Below are 25,819 nucleotides of genomic sequence, written 5' to 3' on the forward strand. Positions count from 1 at the left end.
TATATTTAGTATCATTTTAATCTTATTGACCTACAGAATAACGGTAATGTGTCATTTTTACCGAAAAGTGCTCTGTGTAAAATTGGAAGCACCCAAAAGTTGAAAAATTTATTTTTCAATTTTGCCCCACAAATATATATATTTTTTGTTTTGCCGTAGATTTTGAGATGAAATTATTGATGTGATTGCACAGTAAAATTGGTAGTTCAAAAAAGAGCCCTCATATGGATCTGTAGGTGGAAAATTTAAAGCGTTATGATTTTTAGAAGGTGAGGTGGAAAAAACAAAAGTGCAAAAATGAAAAAAACCCATGTCCTGAAGGGGTTAGTTTGGTCACAGGGGTCTGATCACAGAAATACATGGAGGGGCATGTCGGCCACCACTTTGTGCGGTAGTGAGCAGTAATCCGTGCACCGAGCGGAGATCGCTCTGAGCATGTGGAGAGTCAGGGTGCTGGGCAGGAGATTGTGGGGGGCTCCCACCTGCGATCAGACACTTATCCCCTATCAACTGGATCGTTATGTACCAGAGTTCCCCTTCTACTCTGTGGGACTGAAGCATATAGCGGAGTGTTATTTCTTCCAATCTCATAAAGAGACACAGTACACATGCCTGACCGCCAGGGACGCTGTCCTCACTTTCATGCTGCCTGATCATCAGGGTTGTCCCCGGTGCCTTCTACCTGTCCCACTGGCCTTGATTCATATATCTCTTTCCATATCCAAACAGGAAAAGATCTTTCAGACAAGGATGGGTGGGGCAGGGAGACACCACCAGTGACCACCCTGATCACTTGTTATGTGGGCAGCATAAAAGTGTTGACATGACATGTTTACTTTAAACGCTTATCACCTATAAAACAAACTCCAAAGTAGGCTTGGTTCTTGAGGGGTTAATAATTGTAATAGGCTAGTATTAATACTCCAATATGGAGACAATATTTACCATATGACTTACAAGGTCTGGCACCTGACATCCTACAGTCTATTGCTACCATATAGGGCTGCTCCACAAACAGCCTCCTACAACATTTCAGGCGAGGTGTGATCACGTGACTATGCCAGTACGCTATGGTCATGTGACCTGTGACACAGTTACGATCACATGATTCTCTGTGCCTAGGCATGCCTCCACGCCTTTTGGTCTGACGTCATTCCATCGCGGGAGTTGGGCGGGACGGCAGGTGACAGAACCCGGAAGTGTTGCTTGCTTTGCTCGGTATCTGGAGAGAGAAGAGATCACGGGATGGACGGTAAGTACCGGGGGGCAAAATTGTTTGTAACCCTTGAGGACTCTCTGGTGGCAATGCTTTTTATTACTGCGATCCTTGTTTACACTTTATATCTTTAGAGATACCAATAGATTGCTATGTACTGAGGGACTAGAAGTATCAGCATGTCTTCTCTGTCATATATGGCTTTACTCCTTTAGAGACATTAGGAGTCATATATCAAAACCTGTCCTGAGGAAAAGTTACTGAGTTGCCCATAGCAACCAATCAGATTGCTTCTTTCATTGTTCAGAACCCTGTTAAAAAATGAAAGAAGCAATCTGATTGGTTGCTATGGACAACTCAGTAACTTTTCCTCTGGACAGGTTTTGATAAATCTCCCCCATTGTGAGTTGACAATAAAGCATCATAGAGTTGTTCACATTATACTGTTAAAGGGGTATTCCAGCCAGAAGCATTAAAGTGCTAATTTCTAGATCAGTGGTCTCCAAACTGTGGAGCTGTTGCAAAACTACAACTCCCAGCATTCCCGGATAGCCAATGGCTGTCCGGTCATGCCGGGAGTTGTAGTTTTGCAGCAGCTGGATGTCCACAGTTTGTAGACCACTGATCTAGATTGTCAGGTTAACCATTTGAATCCCTATTCTTCAGAAATGGGCGCGATCCTTTGACATGTGTCCTACTCAGGGCTGTATGTACTGCTGAGTAGTCTGACAGACTGTTCCATTAGGGTGATTCTACAAGCATCACCATTTTCTCATACAGATCTGTCATAAATATGCTGGGAAAATGTGTTTCATCTGGATTTTGTTCCAGATTCACCATGTGGGTTATCTTTTTAGGATATTTTCCTTCAAGCCACAGCATCTACATCAAAACTATTATCAGTTTTTGTTACCCCTCAACAATGCTGTCCTAGGCACTGGCCTGTAGTAACACCAAACTGTACTCCCAAAGGGCAAAACGTACAGTGGGGAGGTGCCTAAAACTTAACCTTTATTATGGTATCTAAAATACACCACACTTGTGCTCTAATAAAGCAAAAACCCAAGAATTAATATTATTAATGGTTAAAACAATGCTTATCACTGGGCTTGTTGTTGCCCTTAGCAACCAAGACTCGGTCCTCAGTAATACCTTATTCAGATCTTTATTATCACCTTATAGTAATTGACCAATTGTGGCTTTTAACGCGTTTCTACTTCAATTACGTGGCGTCCTCAGGAGAGATCAACTAGATAGCCAGATAATAGGTCAGTCCAAGTGTTTCCTTACACTTGTGCACCAAGATATGGGCTAAAAAGTATAGTTATGCAAATATTATAGATATGTTCTCTATTTACAGAACTGAGCACCAGTCAAACAGGTTGTCTATTAATCCGGCAGGAATCGTTTCTCCAGATGTCCTGCAATGAAAAAAACATCACCACATACTTATTGTCAGTATCAATATATGTTCCTGCAATGTCCTGTAATGTTGTAAGTCACGTGATACTCACAGGTCCTTTTCCAAGACAATGGTAGCCTAGAGAAAAAAAACACATATACATGGTCCTGTGAGTATTCGTTTCCATTTTTCCAAATAAGCGGTACTTACGATTCCATGCCCGGTCAGGATCCCACGGACGGAGCGCTAATCCGCACTGGCGGGGAGCCATATAATTACAGCGACTGCCTGCGCTTTCGTGCCGGGGTTCCTGGTATCTGGCATCATATCCAATCGCCGGACCGTCGCGTCATCATGCCACACCCACCCTGTGATGCTGCAGTTGGGGGGGACCAATACTCGGACGCGGCCACAATTGCTGGCCGGTTTAGACCAAAGAATCACGTGATTTCGGCTTCTATAAGTAACTGAAATGCCATGATACAGAATGTACCTGAAGTCAAAAAGAAATTCTCGTGCATATGTGATTGCTGCATATGAGATGTCATGTTACGTATGCCAACCCATTAGTCACATAGGGTACTCCACGGAATATGCATATCAGGGCTGCACGATATATCGCAAAAGCAACCGAATCGTGATTTTTGCGATATAGCGATACGGCCCCCCCCCCAGGAAAACTTGTCATTATCTGCTCTGGCCGGTTTCCGTGTGCTGCTGCTGCAGGCAGGGGCTGGACAGAGCAGGTAAAAACAAATTTAAATACTAAAAGTCAGGTTTCCCAACCAGGGTGCCTCTAGTTTCACAACAGCTGGAGGCACCCTGGTAGAAAAACACTGAGCTAAGTAAAAGGGCACAGGGAGAAAAATAAAAAAATAAACTTTTTGCTCACCTACTCCCAGTCCCTGCAGATGTCTTTCGTCTCCGTGTGGTCCGCTGTCTCCTCTCTTTTCCATACAAGCAGTAGGACATTTCCCTTTTCAGCCAATCCCTGGTCGCAGCTGTGTCAAGCCAGTGATTTGCTGATGGGGGAAGCTCTTTTTCGGCCGTAACACACTAGGTTTCCCGGATCCCGCTGAAGATTTGAAAACCGGGAACCCCACAAAACCCATTGTATTGCTGCAGTACAAAAAGCAACCTACTGGGGGGAGAATAAGACAGGGGGTGGGGTGTGTGTGACGTGGCGAGAAGATTGTGCCGGGGGGGGGGGACGGAGAATGTGACTTGGGGGAGAGAATGTGACAGGGGGGAGAATTTGACAATGGTTGGGGGGGGGGGGGGGGGGGAGGAATGTGACCGGGGGTGGGAGAATGTCACGTGAGAGAATGTGATGGGGGAAGATGTGACCATGGGGGGAAAATGTAACAGGGGGGGGAGGTAGAAATTAAATAGGGAGATGTGAAATGGGCAGATATTTGTAAAATGGAGGAGATGGGACATGAAATGGCAGGATTTGACCATTTATTTATTCTATCGCATCGCATATCAAAATCGCACATTTTCCCCATATTGTGCAGCCCTAATTCATATCCAGTATTTCAAGGTGATCTAGAGAACATGCAAGTATGCCTGGTAATAACCATATTGTGCCAGGGGATGTCTGTATACAACCCCAGCCAAGACTATATATTATGTAAAAAGGCGAATTAATTAAACAACTATAAAGGCACCCTATGATAATCCCCAATGTACTGCTCTATACCTTAGTATAGCACGCGACCCTCAAGGTACAAAGCAGTAAAGCTACACCAACATTAACAATCAACGGGAAACAAAAGATAAGGGAAAGGGGGAGGAGGGATTAAAGTATACGAGAAAATAGACTTTAGGACAGGGGTTAAGACCAAGAATACATCTTTTGTGGCGGAGGGGAAAGTGGTTGGTGGGGACCTGACTGGGCCCTAATGTAACTATGGTTACCCAAACACCTAGGCGGAGTATAGCTGACAGCTATCATGCCCCCTCCCGTAGGCTTGCATTGAGGGGCGGAGTGTGACGTAACACATGGGCGGAGGCGTGACGTCACACACCGTCGGCCCTGTGGTCGCCGGTAATCAGACTCTGAGCGAACACGCTCCGGGGACTGATTACAAACGGGGTGCCGCGTGCAACATCACGGGGGTCCCCCGCGGCGGGACTCCCACGATCAGGCATCTTATCCCCTATCCTTTGGATAGGGGTAAGATGTCTAAGCACCGGAGTACCCCTTTAATAAAGGAGAGGCTCGGCGAGAGGTAGAGGGGGTACAACCAGAGGTCAACATAACAATACAGAATGGCATGGAGAGGGTTCTTCTGCATCTTACTCTGCTGTATCTTTTTTAGGGGATACTCAAGAGAACAACAGAGACCCCCTACTCACTAAGAATTAAGGAGGGTCACAGCACTAATAATAACAGGGGCCCTCCAGATAGTCAATCTCTCGGATGTATGTTTGACGGATGCACAGGTGAGGGTCCTTGGTCCTATCCTTTTGTACCATTTGTGGAATTTGACCCATTTACCTGGACCAAGGACCTTCACCTCTTCATACCTAAACTCAAATGGCACAAATATCACATATTGAGATCTAGAAGGGAGTGTCAAGAGCTAGGATTAGGCCTGAATGACTTACCTGCGGTAAGAGACCTAGCGTCCCTCATGAATGATAATGAGAGACCTAGAAGTGGAGGACCTTTTTTAAACTGTAAGAACAAGAATAAAACATTCCCTCCAGTAGGTGACACATCATGTCAGTTAGTACTTCGGGAGATGAGAATCCTATCTCTTCCACCCCTGTCAGATCTTCCAAACAAAGAGTTAGCAGCCATTAGACAACTTTAGCTGAATGAGGAACTGGTAATAAAAACAGCTGACAAGGGGGGGAACATTGTAGTGATGAATCGGTCTAATTATATACAAATGTGTCGGAAGCTGTTAGATGATAAAACAACTTATGAAATTCTGCCACAAGACCCCACAAGTGTATATAAACTGGAGTTGCTAGACATTTATAACTCAAGCTAAGAGTAAAAAATTACTAAGTGATCAGGAATGTGATTATTTTTAATTTTTTTTGATACCATAAAACCCAGTCGTCCCAACCTTCTATGCCCTTCCCAAAATCAATAAAGAGGTTACCCATCTCAAGGGATACCCTGTAGTGGCGGGCATAGGAGGATTGGGACAATCTGGGTATTTACATTGGTAAATGCCTCAGAGAGTTTGTGATGGCTTTGTCATCGTACACGAGGGATACTACAGACCTCCTTAAAAAAATGGAGGGTCCGGTGATAGAGAAGAAGGCTTTACTTACGAGCATAGACGTGGAAGCGCTATATTCGTCGATTCCACATGAAGTTAGATTGAGAGCGATATCCTATTTTTTGTCTTTAAGAGGCACTCACTTGCAGGAACACAATAATTTTATTCTCCAATTGTTACGTTTCATCCTTACACATAACTTTTTTCTGTTTAATGGAAAATTCTTCCACCAGCTTAGGGGTACGGCCATGGGGAGCCCATGTGCCCCCACGTACGCTAACCTGACCCTAGGCTGGTGGGAGGCTACATTTATTTTTTTCAGGACCGAGGGAACATTTCAGTAAATGTGCCCTAATTTGGGTGAGATTTATAGATGATATTCTGATTTTGTGGCAAGGCCCATCTGTACAGTTCAAGGAATTTATTAAGTCCTTAAATGAGAACACCTTTGGACTGTTTTTTACATTTGAAATCCAGGAAAATTGTCTACCATTCCTGGACATAAATATACATAAAAATAATGATGGCACCTTACGGACCACTACCGCAACCAACAGTCTCCTGAGATGGGAGAGTTGCCACCCAGGTCCCCTGAAAAGGGGTATCCCGCGTAGGCAATATCTCCGCCTCAGGAGAAACTATTCCGAGAGGCAGGACTTTGTGGCAGAGGCAAGAGATATGCATATTCGTTTCCAAGAAAGGGGATACCCATCGCATGTACTATCCTTTGCTTATATATGCTCTATCTAGACCTAGGGAATCACTTTTAATACCAAAACCATGAACCTCAGAGACAAATCACACACACAATAGCGACTTATGACCATGGTTCAAGGGCTATGCGGGAAATTCTAAGTAAACATTGGGATATACTCCGGATGGATCCAGACATCAGAGAAACGATCCCTTATGCTCCCTTAATTACCTACAGAAGGGGACGAAATCTCGCAGACACCTTAACGCAGAGCCATCTACAACCAACTAATTCTGGAGCAGGGACCTGGCTAGATAGAGCCCGACAAAATGCTGCAAGCCACCAATGCGGTCACTGCAAAGCGTGCCCTAACATATTGAAATCCAACAACTTTAAAAATAAAAAAAAACAGTACAGGAGAAGTATTTAATCTACATGAAAATAGCCGATAATTTATACCGGAATATCGGTATAAGTTATCGGTTATTGGCCTCAAAGTTCACTGATTATCGGTATCAGCCCTAAAAAAACTATATCGGACAATCACTAATTCTAAGTGGCACCCCCTTGTCTAAACGGTGATTTTAGGAAGTTAGTGGAGACTGTAGCAAGTCTTGAGTAAGTATCACCGAATAGAGGAGGGCCGGGAGCGGGGCGGCCCTTTTTAGGGTGTCATACTCCGCCTAGGAGTTCGGGTAACCATAGTTATATTAGGGCCCAGTCAGGTCCCCTAGGCCCCGTCTACCACTTTCCCCTCCCCATCAGGCTTTGCCCAGGGAGGGTGCCACTTTATTGGTTAGGATATACCCCAACTCTATGCCTCTGCCACAAAAGATGTATTCTCGGTCTTAACCCCCGTCCAAAAGTCTATTTTCTTGTATACTTTTATCGCTCTTCCCCTTATCTTTTGTTGATTTTGTTAATGTTTGTGTAGCTTAACAGCTTTGTACCTTGGAGCTTTGTGGCCCTCATCAAAGAATCCGGTACCCAGTACCCGTCTGAACAAATTGGGTACCTTGAGGGTTGCGTGCTATACTAAGGTATAGAGCAGAACATTGGGGATTATCATAGGGTGCCTTTTTACATAATATATAGTCTTGGCTGGGGTTATATACAGACACCCCCTAGCACAATATGGTTATTACCAGGCATACTTGCATGTTCTCTAGATCACCTTGAAATACTGGATATGCATATTCCCTGGAGTACCCTATGGGGGAGATTTATCAAAACCGTGTAGAGGAAAAGTTGCTGAGTTGCCCATAGCAACCAATCAGATTGCGTCTTTAGTTTTTAAAAAGCCCTCTTAAAAATGAAAGAAGTGTTCTGATTGGTTGCTATGGGCAACTCAGCAACTTTTCCTCTACATGGTTTTGATAAATCGCCCCCTATGTGACTAATGGGTTGGCATACGTAACATGACATCTCATATGCAGCAGTCACATATGCACACAAATTTCTTTTGACTTCAGGTACATTCTGCATCATGGCATTTCAGTACATTGTTATTTATAGTAGCCGAAATCACGTGATTCTTTGGTCTAAACTGGCCGGTAATTATGGCCGAGCAGGCAGCCGCTGTAACTATACAGCTCCCCCCCCCCCCCCCCCCCCCACTGTGGATTAGCGCTTCATCCGTGGAATCCTGACTGGGCACGGAATCGTAAGTGCTGCTTAGCAGTTTGTCTTCCCTTACAGGTACTTGGACAGACGGAAAAGAATACTCACAGGACCATGTATATGTGTTTTTTTTCTCTAGGCTACCATTGTCTTGGAAAAGGACCTGTGAGTAACACGTGACTTACAACATTACAGGACATTGCAGGAACAGATATTGATACTGACAATAAGTATGTGGTGATGTTTTTTTCATTACAGGACATCTGGAGAAACGATTCCTGCCGGATTAATAGACAACCTGTTTGACTGGTGCTCAGTTCTGTAAAAAGAGATCATATCTATAATATTTGCATAACTATACTTTTTAGCCCATATCTTGGTGCACAAGTGTAAGGAAACACTTGGACTGACCTATTATCTGGCTTTATCTAGTTTATCTCTCCTGAGGATGCCACGTAATTGTGGTAGAAACTCGTTGAGAGCCACAATTGGTCAATTGCTATTAGGTGATAATAAAGATCTGAATACGGTATTACTGAGGACCGAGTCTTAGTTGCTAAGGGCAACAACAAGCCCAGGGACAAGCATGGTTAACCTGGTCAGTTTTGACCGTTAAAGCAAAAACCCAAGAATTTATATTCTTATTAGAGCACAAGTGTGGTGTATTTTAGATACCACAATAAAGGTTAAGTTTTAGGCACCTCCCCACTGTACTTTTTGCCCTTTGGGAGAACAGTTTTTTTGTTACTATTTAATAGCTGGGAGTATTTGGACCCCTTGGAGGTCATCATGAAATATCTTGCAAGTTTCTTGTTCCTAGGCAATAGCCTATAAGTGTCCAATGGGGAAAATTACCCTTGTCCTACTGCTTCTTTCATGGGCTTGTTCTTTTCACAGGCTGGGCGGTAGGATCATCTAGCATTTATTACCCCCCTGGAGAAGTGGAGAGAAATCATTTTGGCTTGAATAGTCCTTTAAAGGGGTTATCTAGGAAAAACTTTTTTTTATATTTCAACTGGCTCCAGAAAGTGAAACAGATTTGTAAATTACTTCTATTAAAAAATCTTAATCCATTCAGTACTTATTAGCTGCTGAAGTTGAGTTGTTCTTTTCTGTCTAAGTCCCTCCTGATGACACCTGTCTCGGGAACTGTCCAGAGTAGAAACAAATTCCCATAGAAAACCTCTTCTACTCTGTGCAGTTCCTGAGACAAGCAGAGATGTCAGAGAAAAGAACGCAACTTCAGCAGCTGATAATTACTAGAAGGATTAAGATTTTTAATAGAAGTAATTTGCAAATCTGTTTAACTTTCTGGAGCCAGTTGATATAATTTTTTTTTTTCTGAAATACCCCTTTTAAAGTTGTTTTGAGGACTTGTCAAAAAAATTCAGGTTGCAGAGACTAGGAGGGTAAATAGAAAAACAAAAAAACTATACTCTCATCTCAGGCCACCCCTGTCTAGTGCCGCTACTGCTTTGGAGTGTGCAGCAGAAGTGCCCCAGTGGTGTCCAGGGATGTGGAATTCCTATCGCCTGATGCCCGGGACTTGCAGTTTTGGGCGCCGGGCAGGGAAATTTGTCCGGCCCTTAGCCCGGCTTCGGGCAAGCAAGGCCGGACCTGACAAGTGCGGCGGCGATCTGCAGTCTGTATGGAGCGGGCTGCCGACTCCTGCCCCCTCCATACTCTGCAGCCTGTGTCCTCCGAAGCAGAGCAGGGGAGATGAGAAGCTGTGTATTTGTCTTCTCTCCCCTGCTATGCAGACGTGCGGGGGGAGATGAGGGGGGCGTGGCTTATTTCTCCCCGTGCAGACCTGCGTCCTCTGCCTTCACTCCCCCCAGCTGTAGCTTCGGAGAGCTGAGGGGAGGAGGCGCATCTGCACTGGGAGATGCATGCGGCGCTCACAGGGGAGTATGGAGCGGTCTCGGGATTCCTGCCCGCTCCATACTCTGCAGCCCCCGGCTGTTCTCAGTAGCCGGGGGCCGCCGCTAATAACCAGCATGCGGTGATCGCCGCGGCTGACTATTAACCCTTTAGATCGCCGCTATCAAAGCTGACAGCGGCGTCTAAAGGGACATGTGAATGCTCCCTGGTGGGCTAGTGAGGTGGATCGCCCCCCACAGCGCGATCGCAGGGGGGCGATCCACTATAGAGGTAGCCAGAGGACTTACCTCTGCTTTCTGCTGTACCGCTCTGTCATTGATAGATCCTGGCTGGACCAGGCTCTATCAATGGATCACAGAGCACACAGATCAATAGAGTTCAATAGAACTCTATTAATCTGTATGAGGAATCTAATGATTCCTCCTATAAGTGTAATAAAGTGTAAGCATGTCTGGGCATGCTGGGAGTTGTAGTTTTGCAACATCTGGAGGGCCACAGTTTGAAGACCGCTGCATTAACCCCTTCCATGTAAAAAGTTCAAATCGCCCCCTTTTCCTATATAAAAACACGTAAACATAATAAAAATAAACATATTTGGTATCGCTTCGTGCGTAATTGTACAACCTATTAAAATATAACATTAAGTATCCCGTATGGTAAATGTAAAAAAAATACCAAAAAACCACAGATTTGCAATTTTTATAATATCCCAGAAAAAAAAGTTAAAAAGCGATTAAAAAGTCAGATCAATACCAAAATGGTACCGATACAAAAAACAGATTATGGCGCAAAAAATAGCCCTCATACAGCCTGGTATGTGGAAAACAAACAAACCTACAGGGGTAAAAAAATGGCAATTAAAAAAATTAGAAAAAGTTCAGAATTTGTAAAACATGACGTAAACGATACAAATCTGGTATCGCTGTAATCAGGCGCCTAAAGTATAAAAGTAAAACGTTACATCAACCACAAGGTAAATGGCGCAGAAAAGAAAAACCACCAAATCTGCAAAATTATCTTTTACTATTTCAATTTCACTTCCCTTAATATATATATATATATATATATATATATATATATATATATATATATATATATATATTTATTTTTGGGTTCAGAGAATGTTATTGAAAAATTTAAAGGTATCATTATAGTAGGTAGTTATGGCTATTATAGGGCGAGGAGGAAAAAATCAGAGTGTAAAAGTGAAAATTGGCCCAGACAAGTGGATCGTCATGAGGGACAAGTAGATTTTGCTCCATTTTAGTCCCGTGGACAAGTAGTTTTGTACCTGTACACTGTCTAGGAGACTGCAGCCAGTCACTGGCCTTAGTTGTCACATGCACTTTTAAAACGCTGCCTATGAGACAACTTTACAAATTCCTTCCCTTTTATTGATTTAATGTTCTCCACCCAAAGAGACAATATCATTTCAGTTTATGCACTATTTGCAGACAATTACCTTACCTAACAGCTTTACTGTGTATAATGTTATCAGAGCTCCCACAGTGCACCACTCTCTGGTCAGAACATCATTCCGCTGCAATCTGCTGCCCTGTACCGTTGACAGACGGCACTTTTCTAGCAGATTCTGCGAGAATTAATGGGAGACTGCTGCAAGAATTTCTGTAGTGTCAATGAGCCCTACCCTTAACTTACTGTGATCTTATAGTATAATGTCTAATAGGTGTGGTTGTAGGGATTTGTCTAATAGGTGATACTGGTTCTTGGAGAAACCAGTATATTGCTGTTTTCCTGGAAGGTAGTGCTTGTATTGCCTAGGAACTTGGTTTAATTGTGTTTTTTCTTACTGACAACCCCTTCCTTTATACAATGCAGCAATCAGCATTAAGGGACATGGATCTAGGGACCAGCTATTAGGAAGGTGCATCTGACCAGACATATCCCAAATATGTATTTCATGGCTGTACTTCATATGGATGGTAGCCTGCTTAGTGCATTAATGTGCTGGTCTGAAAGAGTCAAAGTTGCCTTGTTAATCCCCTACTATAGCAAATTGAGGCTTCTTCCAACCACTTGAAAAATTGAAAAGCTTTAGCATATAAGAATGTATGTTGAAATGTATAAAGGGAAATGCCTACCAAGGACAATATGTGTGTATATATTGTATATAGCACATGAATGGCATAGAGGAATTGGTTATCTTTCTTGAGCTCCCCCCACCCCCACTATGGCTCCCACTATGTATACATGCTTGCCCATTGACTTCACCACAAGGGAAATGTGAGACATAATGGCCTGTATACAGAAAACTAAATACACACAAATACATGTGTATCACAATATTTGATGGTTTCTGTGGTGACTTTAGATATGATGGATCTAAATGCTGGTAATGGAAGACTAGAACAGACGACACTCCAACTTGACTTATATCTTCCTGCGGAGGAATGATCTCATGTTATAATGCAGGGGTGTGGAGATACAAAAAAAAAAATACTTGTCTAAGGGACTAAAACAGAGCACAATCTACCAGTCCCTCATGAAAATAATGCAGGGGTGTAGAGATAAAAAAACAAACAAACAAAAAAAGACTACTTGTTAGGGATCGACCGATTATCGGTTTGGCCGATATTATCGGCTGATATTCACGATTTTGGACATTATCGGTATCGGCAATTACCTTCCCAATATGCCGATAATGCCCCGCCTCCCCGGCCAGAGACCATGCCGAGGCCACCGCTGCCCCATTGCCTCCCCCATCCCCGGTTTTATAATAACCTGTTCCCGGGGTCCGCACTACTTCTGGCTCCTGCGATGTCCTGCGCGCTGCGCAGCACAATGACGAATGACATCCTCAACGCGACGTCACCGTTAGTGCGCACAGTGACAGCTCAGGACGCCGCCGGAGCCAGAAGTAGCGTGGACCCCGGGAACAGGTAATTATAAAACCGGGGATGGGGGAGGCAATGGGGAAGCGACGGTGGTGGTTGGACTAGGGAGGACCCCAGGACAGGCAGGGGGAGAGAATCGGGTGGCGGTCTCTGGCCCCGCAAAAGCCGCTGCAGTTCATTGATTTTAATCTGCGGAATATCGGTATAAGTTATCGGCTATCGGCCTGAAAGGTTGCAGAGTATCAGTATCTGCCCTAAAAAATCGACATCGGTCGATCCCTACTACTTGTCCAAGGGACTAATACAGAGCGCAGTCTACCAGTCCCTCTTGAAAATCTACTTGTCCTGGTACACAAAATGTTGCATTAGTTGCCGATTGATCTCTCTCCCACCAGGCGATCCTTCCACCCATTGAAGCAGACAAGGCTCCACAGTGAGTCAGGTCTCGGCCGCATTGCAACCTGGGAAAAATCTGAGACAACATAAAAATAAATGCTGTTAAAAATAAATATTGGGGTGAAAATCACAGAAGAATTGTGAGAAAACCGTCACACACAAGTACAGACACTATATTATGAACTACACTAACTTTACAGCCCCTGTAGCATAGTCAAATAAAAAAAAATCCTGGAATACCCCTTTAACTTGAAGATATTCCATTGTGCTCTGCCCTGGCAACAGTGATCTGTAAAACGTTGCTCCTGTCACTTTGGCCTCAAAATCTCTTGCTGCCCATACTGATCATACCTATACCCTTGATGCTCACACCAAATATACCTATGCTCTTCTGATTGTTCTCTCAGCTCACTTGTGACTAATCTGCCTTCTTTTCTCTTACAGACACTTTGTTCCAGTTAAAGGTGAATATATTTTGCATTAAGCACTATTTCTTGGGTACATTTGGGCTCATCTTATTATACTGTGGCTTCATTTGTTGCATTCTGATCGGTTTCAGTTCACAGCCAAGCAGCTTGAAAAGCTGGCAAAGAAGGCAGAAAAGGATTCCAATTCAGAAAATGCCAAAGTGAAAAAGGTAATATCAGTGGCATAGAAGCATGACGGTACGGTGCTTTATTATGGAACAGTGCCTATGAGGGACCTGTCCACACTGCTGAATTTCTGGGATTCAGCAGTGGGATTCTGCTGCAGCGTTCACTCTGCAGAATTACTGCGGCGGAAAATTTTACAGCGGAAATTCAAGATTCAGGACCCGCCAAAAGAATAAACATGTTAATTATTTTGGCAGAATTCCATTTGGTTGCATTGCCATCATTGGAGATAGCACACCTTCACACAGTCCTACAGACAATGTTTTTGGCAGCACCCACTGCACACGGATTCTCTGCCTGGAGATATTCAGCAGCGTTGATTATATATAATATTTAGATATCTTCGCAACCTTTGCAAACCTTTCTTGGTCTAAGTAGGCTTCTTGACTAGAAGATTGTGTCCTTTAAATACTTTAGTTTTGCATTTTAAAGATAAATCTATAGATTAATATATGATTAATTAGGATAGGGCTCCCTGAATATAGACCTGTTTACAGTTTCTTCATACACCCTACTGTTTCCAGGATATGTGAGTTTAGAATTTGTCTGACAATTCAGGAAACCATCAGATGTGCCTGGACTTAATTTTAATAATCGGCGTGACTGATCAGGTGTACGGCATGAGAGAATAATCCCACTCATCACCTTATGGTCACTCCCAATTTTTAAAATTAAAGAGTTATGCATATTATAAAAATAAATACATTAAAGGCCCCAAATGATTTAAAATAACAAACTTAACAATTCAGCTTTGGTCCCTCATTCAGCCTCTAGTCAGCACTCTTTAGGAGAGGAGATCACGTGGCCAACCAGCGACCATACCGTACTCCAGAGGCCAGTGATAAGTAAGACCAGAGTGCTGACCGATGGCTGAACAGGGGGCCAGCGCAGAATCAGAGAGATAAGGTTATATTCACAGCCAACTGATGATTAACTGAATTGTGAGACAAACTATAAACCTATAATGAAACTCAGTTAATGAACACAGGTTAAAAAGTGGCAGAACAGCAGCTCAGTACATTAAGCTTTTTGTCTTACTTCTGTATATAAAGGCCAGTATACAATCCTCTAGCCTAGATTGATTTGCTCTGCTATGATGGAAATGCCCGGCGTGCAGTGCACACTGAGCCATTCTGAGCTGCTGCTTTGCTGTATGTTAAAATTGTGTCCCTACTCTGCCCCCCTCGACATGTTTCGCTGCCTCTGCGCCACCTCTTGATAAAGCTGCAGAGGCAGGGAAACATGTCGAGGATAGTTTTACTTTCCCTTTTGATGCCGTGATCAACTTTGATTGCGGCGTCTAAAGGGTTTATGCCGGTCATCGGTCTGATCGGCTGTGCCTTGCATTAGCCGTGGGTCCTGGCTGCCTGTAGCAACCAGGACCCATGGGGTTTAACCCGTTCTCCAATCGTGAGAACGGTGTAAACCCCGTTAGTGGGACTCAAGATGTACAGGTACGCCCTGAGTCCTTTTAGGACTCGGGAACTGGGGTGTAACTGTATGCCCTGCGTCCTTAAGTGGTTAAGGGGTTTTCCAAAGGGAAAAATCACCCCCCCCCCAGGGATTTTGAGAATGATGACCCACCTCTCCGAGCTGAATGAATGGAGCAGCTGGTCAGCACATGCACCATTCGTTATTGATAGAGCCACCAGAAATTGCCAGTACATTGCTCGGATGTCTTTGGCAGCTTGCTAGACAGTGAATAGTGAGTGCACCTTTTGACTTTGTTGAGTGCGTCTCAGCTTGAATTGTTTGTCTAATCTTGCAGGAGGTCACATATAAAAGATTTGTATTCAGTGTATTTGCTAATGTTAGTTCACAGAATTGTCTTAATTGCCCATGCAGGCGTTGCAGCAGAAGAATGTGGAAGTTGCTCGTGTGTATGCCGAAAATGCAATCAGGAAGAAGAATGAGGGTCTGAACTGGCTGCGGATGGCTTCACGGGTAGACGCTGTTGCCTCTAAAGTACAAACAGCCGTTACTATGAAAGGTGTAAGTGTCCTGACAGCAAAGTCTTAAATATGACCGTGTCGCTGCACAATTACACTCCTGAACTGTTATCCCTACCCATGTCTGTTGTCCATAGTTATAGTGATATGAATTCTAACATAATCAGGTCAGCACTGAATATTTATCAAAGTGGTCTTCCAGAGAGGCATTTTTAGGTTTAAAACTGCTCAGGTTGTCATGTAAAAGGTGTCCGTTCTGATAACCACTCAACCAATTACTAACTGGGGTGGGTCACCACTGCAGCCCGTGATTGACAGCATAGGCACTTCCATTGTATTAGGACAGAGAACAAAAAGTTCTGACTAAGCACTGGTAAACACTAGGGATCGACCGATTATCGGTATGGCCGATATTATCGGCCGATAATCATGATTTTGGGCATTATCGGTATCAGCAATTACCTTGCTGATAAGCCGATAATGCTCCGCCCACACCGCGAACGCCCCCCCCCCCCGACCCGCCGCACCGCGACCGCTAACTGGTCATCAAACCAGGGAAGCACTTGTTATTATTGAATATGGCTCTACTGATTTGAGTATTTCACACCAGCCATTTTGGCTTCACATAGAAAGGTACTGTACGTGGAAGATGACTGCTGTTATCTTGTGGCTATTTATCTTCCATTCCTGTGCAGTTGGCCCTGACCCCTGTATAAACTTTGCATAAATCAATCCATTCCATGTACTTGGTCATATCTTATTTTATTGTTGTATAAATGAAGTCTGTTCCATAATAACATTATCAGCATGTAAAAAAAGACTTTTTGTTATTCTTTTGCACACAGGTGACTAAGAACATGGCCCAGGTGACTAAGGCTCTGGACAAAGCCCTCGGTTCAATGGATCTGCAGAAGGTATCTGCTGTTATGGATAAATTTGAGCAGCAGGTTCAGAATCTGGATGTTCACACATCAGTAAGTAATGGTGCATTAAGATTGGTGAAAGCTCCAGACACTTTTTTTTTTTTTAAACAAGGAATATGTTTGTTTTAGGGTTTGTTTACACGGCCGTCTGTCCCCTTTTTTTTAAATTCTCGTTTCAGTTCCGTTTTTGCAGACTGAAAACGGATTAAAAACGGTAAAAAAAAAAAAATCTCATTCATGTCAATGGGATTTTTTTACAATCAGTTTACATCCGTGTGCACCCGTCTGCACTCATTTCCGTTTTTTTCACGGAAGAGAAAAACGGCACATGCAGTGTTTTTTCTTCCGTGAAAAAAAAACGGAAGAAAACACAGACATCATAGTTTTAACATTGAAGTCTATGGCAAACGGATGAACCTTTTAATGTCATCCGTTTGCACCTGGGTTTAAAATATCCGTAATTACATCTGAGCATGCTCAGAAGAGGTGACATCAGCAGACTCCTACAGTGTTGTGGGACTACTACTACTCTCATCATGGAAACAAGTCTGTCCCATGATGGGAGTAGTAATTCCCCGGCTGCAGGAGTCTGCTGGTGGCTGGGGGGACTACATTAGTGTTTGTATGGGGGTTGTATTACAGGGGCTGAGGGATTGATCGCACCGGGTCTCACTTCTGACACCCGATCCGATCATAAGTTATTAAGCAGGGGATCATCGATGTATTTTTATTTCATTTTTAAATTCCCTGCGGGGCGCTCTGAATGGCCGGTACTGAGGAGCCATTCAGGCTCCCTGCGTTTTTTTTTTTTTTTAAATGGACAATTTATATTAAAAGCGCTGTGGGGGGGGGGGCAAGATATATAGCGCTATATATCTAGCCCCTCAGCACATTTATAAAGATATAACACCCGCCAGCGCAAAAATATATACCCCTGCAGTATATATATGTGACCCTCGCAGGCGCATTTATAATTATATACCACCCGCCGGCGCAATTATCAATATATACCCCCGTCTGTGTATTTGTGACTACCGGCCCCCCCACCACCACTTATAAATAATTTTATAATTATAAATGCGCCTGCAGGGGTCATATATATATATATATATATATATATATATATATATATATATATATATATATATATTACTGCGGGGGTATATATTTTTGCGCAGGCGGGGGTTATATCTTTATAAATGCGCTGGGGAGCTAGATATATAGCACTACATATCTTTTCCCCCACAGGGCTTTTAAAGGGGTATTCCAGGCCAAAACTTTTTTTATTTATCAACTGGTTCCAGAAAGTTAAACAGATTTGTAAATTACTTCTATTAAAAAATCTTAATCCTTCCAATAGTTATTAGCTTCTGAAGTTGAGTTGCTGTTTTCTGTCTAACTGCTTTCTGATGACTCACGTCCCAGGAGCTGTGCAGTTCCTATGGGGATATTTTCCCATCATGCACAGCTCCCGGGACGTGACATCATCATTGAGCAGTTAGACAGAAAACTTCAGAAGCTAATAACTATTGGAAGGATTAAGATTTTTTAATAGAAGTAATTTACAAATCTGTTTAACTTTCCGGAGCCAGTTGATATATAAAAAAAAGTTTTTGCCTGGAATACCCCTTTAATATACATTGTCCATTTTAAAAACCCTGCTTGGAGCCCTTAATGGCTCCTCAGTACTGGCCATTCAGGGCTCCCCGTGGGGAATTTAAAAATTAAAGTAGAATACATTGGTGATCGCAGGGTTGCGGACCATGCTGTCCGCTGTCCTTCTTAATAACTTCTGATCGGATCGGGTCTCAGAAGTGAGACCCGGTGCGATCAATCCCTCAGCCCCTGTACTACTACCCCCATCATGGAACAGAGTCTGTTCCATGATGGGGGTAGTAGTACAAGCACTAATTTAGCCTCCCCAGCCGCCGGCAGACTCCTGCAGCCAGGAACTACTACTCCCACCATGGAAACAAATCTGTTCCATGATGGGAGTAGTAGTAGTCCTGGCTGCAGAAGTCTGTGGGTGGCCGATTTTTCATACTTAACAAAAAAAAAAAACTGATAAAAAAACGTTTCAAAATGGATACCCGTTTGATCAGCCGTTTCTATCCGTTTTTTTTTTTCTTTTTTAAATGGAACGGGGGCAAACGGCCGTGTGAACGCACACTTAGCTGGACAACCCCTTTAACCTCTGTTATCATGCTACTTGTGTTCACTGGGTGGCAGTCATGTTCAGTAGTTTTCAGACACTACACTATTGAAACTTGCTTTAAACTTCCTACTAATTTGAAAAAGAATGTGTTTTGCTTTATATGTTCATCCTCCATCCTCCACAGGTAATGGAGGACTCCATGGGATCAGCTATGACCCTGACCACCCCACAAGAACAGGTGGATAGTTTGATTATGCAAATTGCAGAGGAGAATGGTCTAGAAGTGATGGACCAGATGAATCAGCTTCCTGAAGGAGCGTCGTCAGTGGGCGAGAGTTCTACCCGCACGCAAGAAGACCAGCTGTCACGCAGGTGGGATCGAGGCACCAATTACGTATAGTAATAGACAGTGACTCCCCATTGCAGGACTGGTTAATCTGTGCTTAGAGAAGATGAATTAACCATAGGAAAGCAGATATGGCCAATTGATCATACAAAGAGATGAATTATACTATTTGCATAAGCCATTTATAAATCTACTGATATTGAAGGTTTTATAGGTTCTCAAGCCCTAGTGACGATTGTGCTTGTGTACATGTACAGCTATATGACCAGTCATGTTTGAGGAAGGATTCCTTCCCCAGATCATCTGCCATCCTTATACTCCAATATGGTTTGCTCCTAATATAGCTTAAAGTTGAAACTGCAAGATGGTTGAACATACAGTCATTGCCGTAAATGTTGGCACCCCTGAAATTTTTCTAGAAAATGAAGTATTTCTCACAGAAAAGGATTGCAGTAACACATGTTTTGCTATACACATATATATTCCCTTTGTGTGTATTGGAACTAAACCAAAAAAGGGAGGGAAAAAAAGCAAATTGGTCATAATGTCACACCAAACTCCAAAAATGGTCTGGACAAAATTATTGGCACCCTTAACTTAATATTTGGTTGCACACCCTTTGGAAAAAATAACTGAAATCAGTTGATTACTATAACCATCAATAAGCTTCTTACACCTCTCAGCTGGAATGTTGGACCACTCTTCCTGTGCAAACTGTTCCAGGTCTCTCTTATTGGAAGGGCGCCTTTTCCCAACTGCAAATTTTAAGATCTCTCCACAGGTGTTCAATGGGATTTAGATCTGGACTCATTGATGGCCACTTCAGAACTCTCCAGCGCTTTGTTGCCATCCATTTCTGGGGGCTTTTTGATGTGTGTTTGGGATCATTGTCCTGCTGGAAGACCAAATATCTCGGACAAAAACCCAGCTTTCTGACACCGGGCTCTACAGTGCGACCCAGAATCTGTTGGTAATCCTCTGATTTCATGATGCCTTGCAAAGATTCAAGGCACCCAGTGCCATAGGCAGAAAACAACCCCAAAACATAATTGAACCTGGACTTGTAACCTTGAGATTGTTGATATTTTTCCACAATTTTGGTTCTCAAGTCCTCAGTTCTATTCTTCTTTCTGTTGTCCATGCTTAGTGTGGCACACACAGACACAGAATGCAAAGACTAAGTGAACTTCTCTCCTTTTTATCTGCTTTCAGGTGTGATTTTTATATTTCCCACACCTGTTACTTGCCCCAGGCGAGTTTAAAGGAGCATCACATGCTTGAAACAATCTTATTTTTCCACAATTTTGAAAGGGTGCCAATAATTTTGTCTAGACCATTTTTGGAGTTTGGTGTGATTATTATGTCCAATTTTCTTTTTTTTCCCTTTATTATTTGGTTTAGTTCCAATACACACAAAGGGAATAAACGTGTATAGCAAAACATGTGTTACTGCAATCCTTTTCTGTGAAAAATACGTCATATTCTTGAAAAATTTCAGGGGTGCCAACATGTACGGCCCTGACTGTATAACTTTGGTCTTTGTTGATATTTTATAACCCTTAACCCCTTATCCTGTTCAGGACGCAGGGCGTATGCATATGCCCTGCATCCCGAGTCCTAAAGGATGGCATCCCGGCACATCGCCGAGGGGGGTCCTGAAATGTCGGCGATCGCAGGAAATCGCATGTCAATTCAGACATGCGATTTTCTGCTATTCCGGGCTGATCGTGTCTCTGGTGACCCGATCGCCCGGAAAATAGTCATGATCGGAGCTGTCAGTGACAGCCCCGATCATCCTAAGGGATAGGAGCGAGGTTGCAGTGCTACAACATCCTCCTATCCCCTGCCATTAGTCAGCACTGAGTACTGACCAATGGCAGTTGAAGATGGGGGTTGCCATGGAAACCCCCCCGCTCTGCCCACCCCTGGATGTCGGGCAGAATGGGGGGAGAAGATGGCGGCTGGTAGCTGCAAAGAAGATGCCGTGTGGACTGCCGATCATCAGTGAGAGCAGCGGAGATCAGCGGCGCAGGTAGGGAGGCGACTGCGTGGAGCATCAAGGGAGGTGGCAGTAAAGCGATATTTACTGCTGCCCTCCTAGTGGTTGCCAAACTGCAACTCCCAGCATGCCCAGACAGCCAAAGGCTGTCTGGACATGCTGGGAGTTGTAGTTTTGCATCATCAGAAGGGTCACAGTTTGGAGACCACTATTACAGTGGTGCCCTAACGGTAGCCCTCCAGATGTTGCAAAACTACAACTCTCAGCATGCCTAGACTGCCCAGGCATGCTGGGAGTTGTAGTTCAGCAACATCTGTCCCTTCAGATTTTGCAATTTTCATGAAAATTTTGAAAATTGCTGCATACTTTTGAAGCCCTCTAAAGTTTTCAAAAAGTAAAAACATGTCCATTTTATGATGGCAACATAAAGTAGACATATTGTATCTGTGAATCAATATAAAATGTATTTGGAATATCCATTTTCCTTACAAGCAGAGAGTTTCCAAGTTAGAAAAATGCTAAATTTTCATGACCTTTTGGGATTTTTCACCAAGAAAGGATGCAAGTAACAACGAAAATTTACCACTAAAATAAAGTAGAATATGTCACGAAAAAACAATCTCCGAATCAGAATAATCGGTAAAAGCATCCCAGAGTTATTAATGCATAAAGTGACAGTGGTCAGAATTGCAAAAAAGGGCTGCGTCCTTAAGGTGAAAAGGAGCTGCGTCCTTAAGGGGTTAAGGACATGCGCCGTAAATGTACGGTACTGCATAGCGTCACTTAGCGCACAGCGCCATACATTTATGGCATCACTGTGACACCAGCACAGGAGCTGCGCTTGCTTCGTTCCCGGCATGTACTGGTGGCTGTCAGTATCCACGGACCCGCCGGTAATGGCGGACATTAGCGATCGCGCTGATGTCTGCCATTAACCCCTCAGGTGCCATGATCAATACAGATCACGGCATCTGCGGCAGTGCGGCACTTATAATGGCTGATCTGATCAGCCAAGATGGCGGACAGAGGTCCCCTCACCTGCCTCCGGCTGTCTCCTGCACTGATCTGCCTTCCAGCAGACCAGAGCAGAAGATCGCCGATAATACTAATCAGTGCTATGCCCTATGCTTAGCACTGAACAGTATTATCAATCTAATGATTGCCATAAATAGTGAAAAAGCCCCTCCCCCCTATAAAGTTTAAAATCACCACTTTTCCCTTTATTAATACAAAAAAGTGTAAAATAACGTTAACCTCCTGAGCGGTAATCCCGAGCGTGACTCGGGGTTAATTTTCCCTGCCAGGATCGGTAACCCCGAGTCACGCTCGGGGTAGAATTGCAGAGTTGCCGGCCGGGCTGCACGATATATCGCAAAAGCAATGCGATATAGGGATGCGGCCCCCGGGAAAACTTGTGATTATCTGCTCTTGTCGGCTCCCGTTGCGGGGGCCGGCCAGAGCAGGTAAAGAAAAATACTAAAAGTCAGTGTTTCCCTACCAGGGGGCCTCCAGCTGTTGCAAAACTACAACTCTCAGCATGCCCGAACAGCCAAAGGCTGTCCGGGCATGCTGGGAGTAGTAGTTTCACAACAGCTGGAGGCCCCCTGGTAGAAAAACACTGAGCTAAGTGTAAAAGGAAGAAGTAGTAAAATAAAAAAACCTTTTGCTCACCTAATCCCGGTCCCTGAAGATGCCGTTCCCCCTCCTTGTCCCTGCTCTCTTCACTATTCATCTTCTAGGACCTTTCACTTTTCAGCCAATCACAGGCCGCAGTGGTGTAAAGCCTGTGATTGGCTGAAGGGGGAAGGGCTTGTTCTGCAGCAAATACACTAGGTTTGAAATCTGCCGGCAAACCTAGTGTATTCTGCTGCAGGACAAGGGGGGGGGGGGGGGGGATGAATGTGACAAAGGGGGGAATGTGACAAGGGGGGGATGTGACAAGGGGGGGATGTGACAAGGGGGGGATGTGACTGGGGGGGGGGGGATGTGACTGGGGGGGGGGAATGTGACAGGGGGGATGTGACAGGGGGGGAGGGGAATGTGACATGAAGGGGGGATGTGACGGGGGGAGGGGAATGTAACATGAAGGGGGAGAATGTGACAAGGGGGGAAGAATGTGACAAGGAGGGGGGAGAATGTGACAAGGAGGGGGGAGAATGTGACAAGGAGGGGGGAGAATATGACGGGGGATGTGACAAGGGAGGGGGAATGTGACGGGGGAGATGTGAAATGGGCGGATGGAGATTTGAAATTCAGTTAAAAAAAATTGTACCGCTTTTGGTACACATTTCCAGACAGAATCATACCGCCAGGGAGGTTAAATGATAAACATATTTTGGTATTGTCGCGTGCGTAAATGTCCGAACTCTAAATATATAATGTTAAGGATCCCCTAGGGCGAACAGCGTAAACGCTTTTTTGTCACATCAAACTGCAAAAAATGTGGTAAAAAGCAATGAAAAAGTCAAATATACGCAAACGTGGTGCCAAAACAAACTAAAGATCAATTTTAATGTGATTTTTAATGTGATTGTAATGTATTTTTCTTTTCTCATTCTGTCTCTCATAGTTGAGGTATACCTATGATGAAAATTACAGGCCTCTCATCTTTTTAAATGGGAGAACTTGCACAATTGGTGGCTGACTAAATAAGTTTTTGCCCCACTGTATATTGTGACTCCTGTGTTTAAATTGGTTCCTCTGTAGTGTTTCCTGTATGCCCTCTAACTATTGTTTGTTTGTTTGTTTTTTCAGACTGGCTGCACTGAGGAACTGATGTCTCACTGTTTTCCCTGGTCCTGTCTAATTTGGGGTATAACTAGGGTCACTTTATCACACATGGCCTTTGCCGATAAATCTTGGACTTCAGGATTGTGCTGCTACTGCGTAGTAGTTTCTCAGCAGTCTCCAAAACTGAAGCCAGTCTGTCCACTCCTATATGGTGGCCCCAATGCATGGATTTAAGCCTAGGATTAGCTTTTCATATGGAGGGATAATGTATAAATATTCTGTCTCATTCTTCCTACCTCCCAAACACCTGATACTGTGCAACATAAGCCTTGCTGGGAATGAGGAAATCTTAGTAATCAGGAAAGTGATACCAGAGGATGTTTATAACACGTCAGTAATAGGGGGATCTCAGAATTAGCTCTCTATTAATAAGTGCTTCTCCTTTATTAGAGGCTGTATTGTATCTGCACAGTTCTCTCTCATTCTGCTGTCCTTAGTCCCTATTCTATGTGTGCCAGATACGCAGTACAGCATGTTACATTCTCCACCCTCATTCACTCACACAACGTAAAGTCTGTGTGAGCTCCTAATAACCACAAATGGAAATATCCCTGAGCCAAAAAACTGCATCCACATGGACTTGTCTGCTTATTGCTCTAACCTACTGTGCAGAATGGGTTAAACAGTTGATGTTTTGTGCCTGTTAACCTTTAATATGCCAGAAGCAATGCCATGCTTACTGTAGTAGTTCATAGGACTGCTAAGCCTTCATGTCACTATAGGTATTTTTACAGTTCAAGTAGATGTGCCATGTACTTCATAAAGAGCATCTCCTCCTAACAATTATATGAAAATCACTAGTAATCATAGATCCTCGAGTCATCCTCTTCTGTCACATTGTAAAAAATATGACAGAGCTATTCATTGGAGATGCAGGGTACTGACTATCATGACAACTATTGTAGATTGTAACCAGCTTTTCTTGGGCCACGAACAAAAACAATACCCCTAGATATATAATAAATGCTTCAATATCCATGCATTACAAGCCAAATTGTTCTATCAAGGCCGTAGGAAAGCTGGGTAACACTCCTATGGGAATTGTGACAATATTGATAATCGCTCATATTTCCAATTACAGATATAACTACACTGGTTCACAAAAGAAGAAAACTCAGGAATTTATGTTTCAGGTTGTTTTTCTTCTTTTCAGGGGGAGATGTTCTATAAGACAACACTACAAATGGGCCCCTGATTGTGTTTTCTTGTTCTTGGTGTCTCGTGCAAACTACTAAAGGTGTTTTACTGGATTAGAAGAGATGATGCCTTCTACCACATCTGTCTTAATAGTGCAGCTCAACTCTATAGGGATTAGTCTCAATACCACACACAACCTGTGGACAGGTGTAGCACTGTTTTTGTAAGACAGCAACCATGCTTTTCTAATCCTATACAACCCCTTTAATAGACTGCTGTTCGCATCTTTGTAAAGTTACCCTCTATTGTTTGTGCCACCTAAAACAAAGCCTACATTTACATATCTTATCACAGCCTTCTTTGTTTTTAGACTTCCCACTTTAAATTATATGCATTGTTTTCTTTTTACCAATTTGCCTTTTGTTGATAAAATCTCAGTTTCTTGTCTTTTTGGGTGTAATTTATCTGTAAAAAGATGTTTGTATTTACGTTTCAAAATAAATTCTGGTAATTCTTAAGTGTTGTATTGTTACAGGAGACAGGGTGGCCAGCTGGGTAACA

The 25,819-nt window shown here is 43.5% G+C and overlaps 2 protein-coding genes across 3 annotated transcripts in view; one reads left to right on the plus strand and one right to left on the minus strand.

Moving 5' to 3' along the window:
- CDK10 (cyclin dependent kinase 10) overlaps window positions 1–1,084 on the minus strand; it is a 34,798-nt gene extending 33,714 nt beyond the window's left edge. The window contains exon 1 of one of the 2 annotated variants that reach the window (XM_056526003.1): window positions 946–1,084. In XM_056526003.1, coding sequence (XP_056381978.1) covers window positions 946–948 — 3 coding nt within the window. In that variant the 5' untranslated portion in view covers window positions 949–1,084. The remainder of the gene's footprint in view (window positions 1–945) is intronic. The other variant, XM_056526004.1, reaches the window with a different exon arrangement.
- Window positions 1,085–1,123: 39 nt separating this feature from the next.
- Window positions 1,124–25,776, plus strand: CHMP1A (charged multivesicular body protein 1A). The gene is made up of 7 exons (XM_056526007.1): window positions 1,124–1,252; window positions 13,751–13,770; window positions 13,866–13,943; window positions 15,805–15,951; window positions 16,754–16,882; window positions 19,171–19,358; window positions 24,086–25,776. Exons 1-7 carry the CDS (start codon window positions 1,246–1,248, stop codon window positions 24,105–24,107), a joined length of 591 nt encoding a protein of 196 aa, XP_056381982.1. The 5' UTR covers window positions 1,124–1,245; the 3' UTR covers window positions 24,108–25,776.
- The last annotated feature ends 43 nt before the right edge of the window (window positions 25,777–25,819 follow it).

Source organism: Hyla sarda, chromosome 6 (assembly GCF_029499605.1).
Source record: "Hyla sarda isolate aHylSar1 chromosome 6, aHylSar1.hap1, whole genome shotgun sequence".
Classification (NCBI taxonomy): Eukaryota; Metazoa; Chordata; class Amphibia; order Anura; family Hylidae; genus Hyla; species Hyla sarda.

Coding starts and splice junctions, on each gene's coding strand:
- CHMP1A (XM_056526007.1), top strand. Junction 13,771..13,865: donor ACACTTTGTTCCAGTTAAAG/GTGAATATATTT, acceptor GATCGGTTTCAG/TTCACAGCCAAGCAGCTTGA. Junction 15,952..16,753: donor CAGCCGTTACTATGAAAGGT/GTAAGTGTCCTG, acceptor TTTTGCACACAG/GTGACTAAGAACATGGCCCA.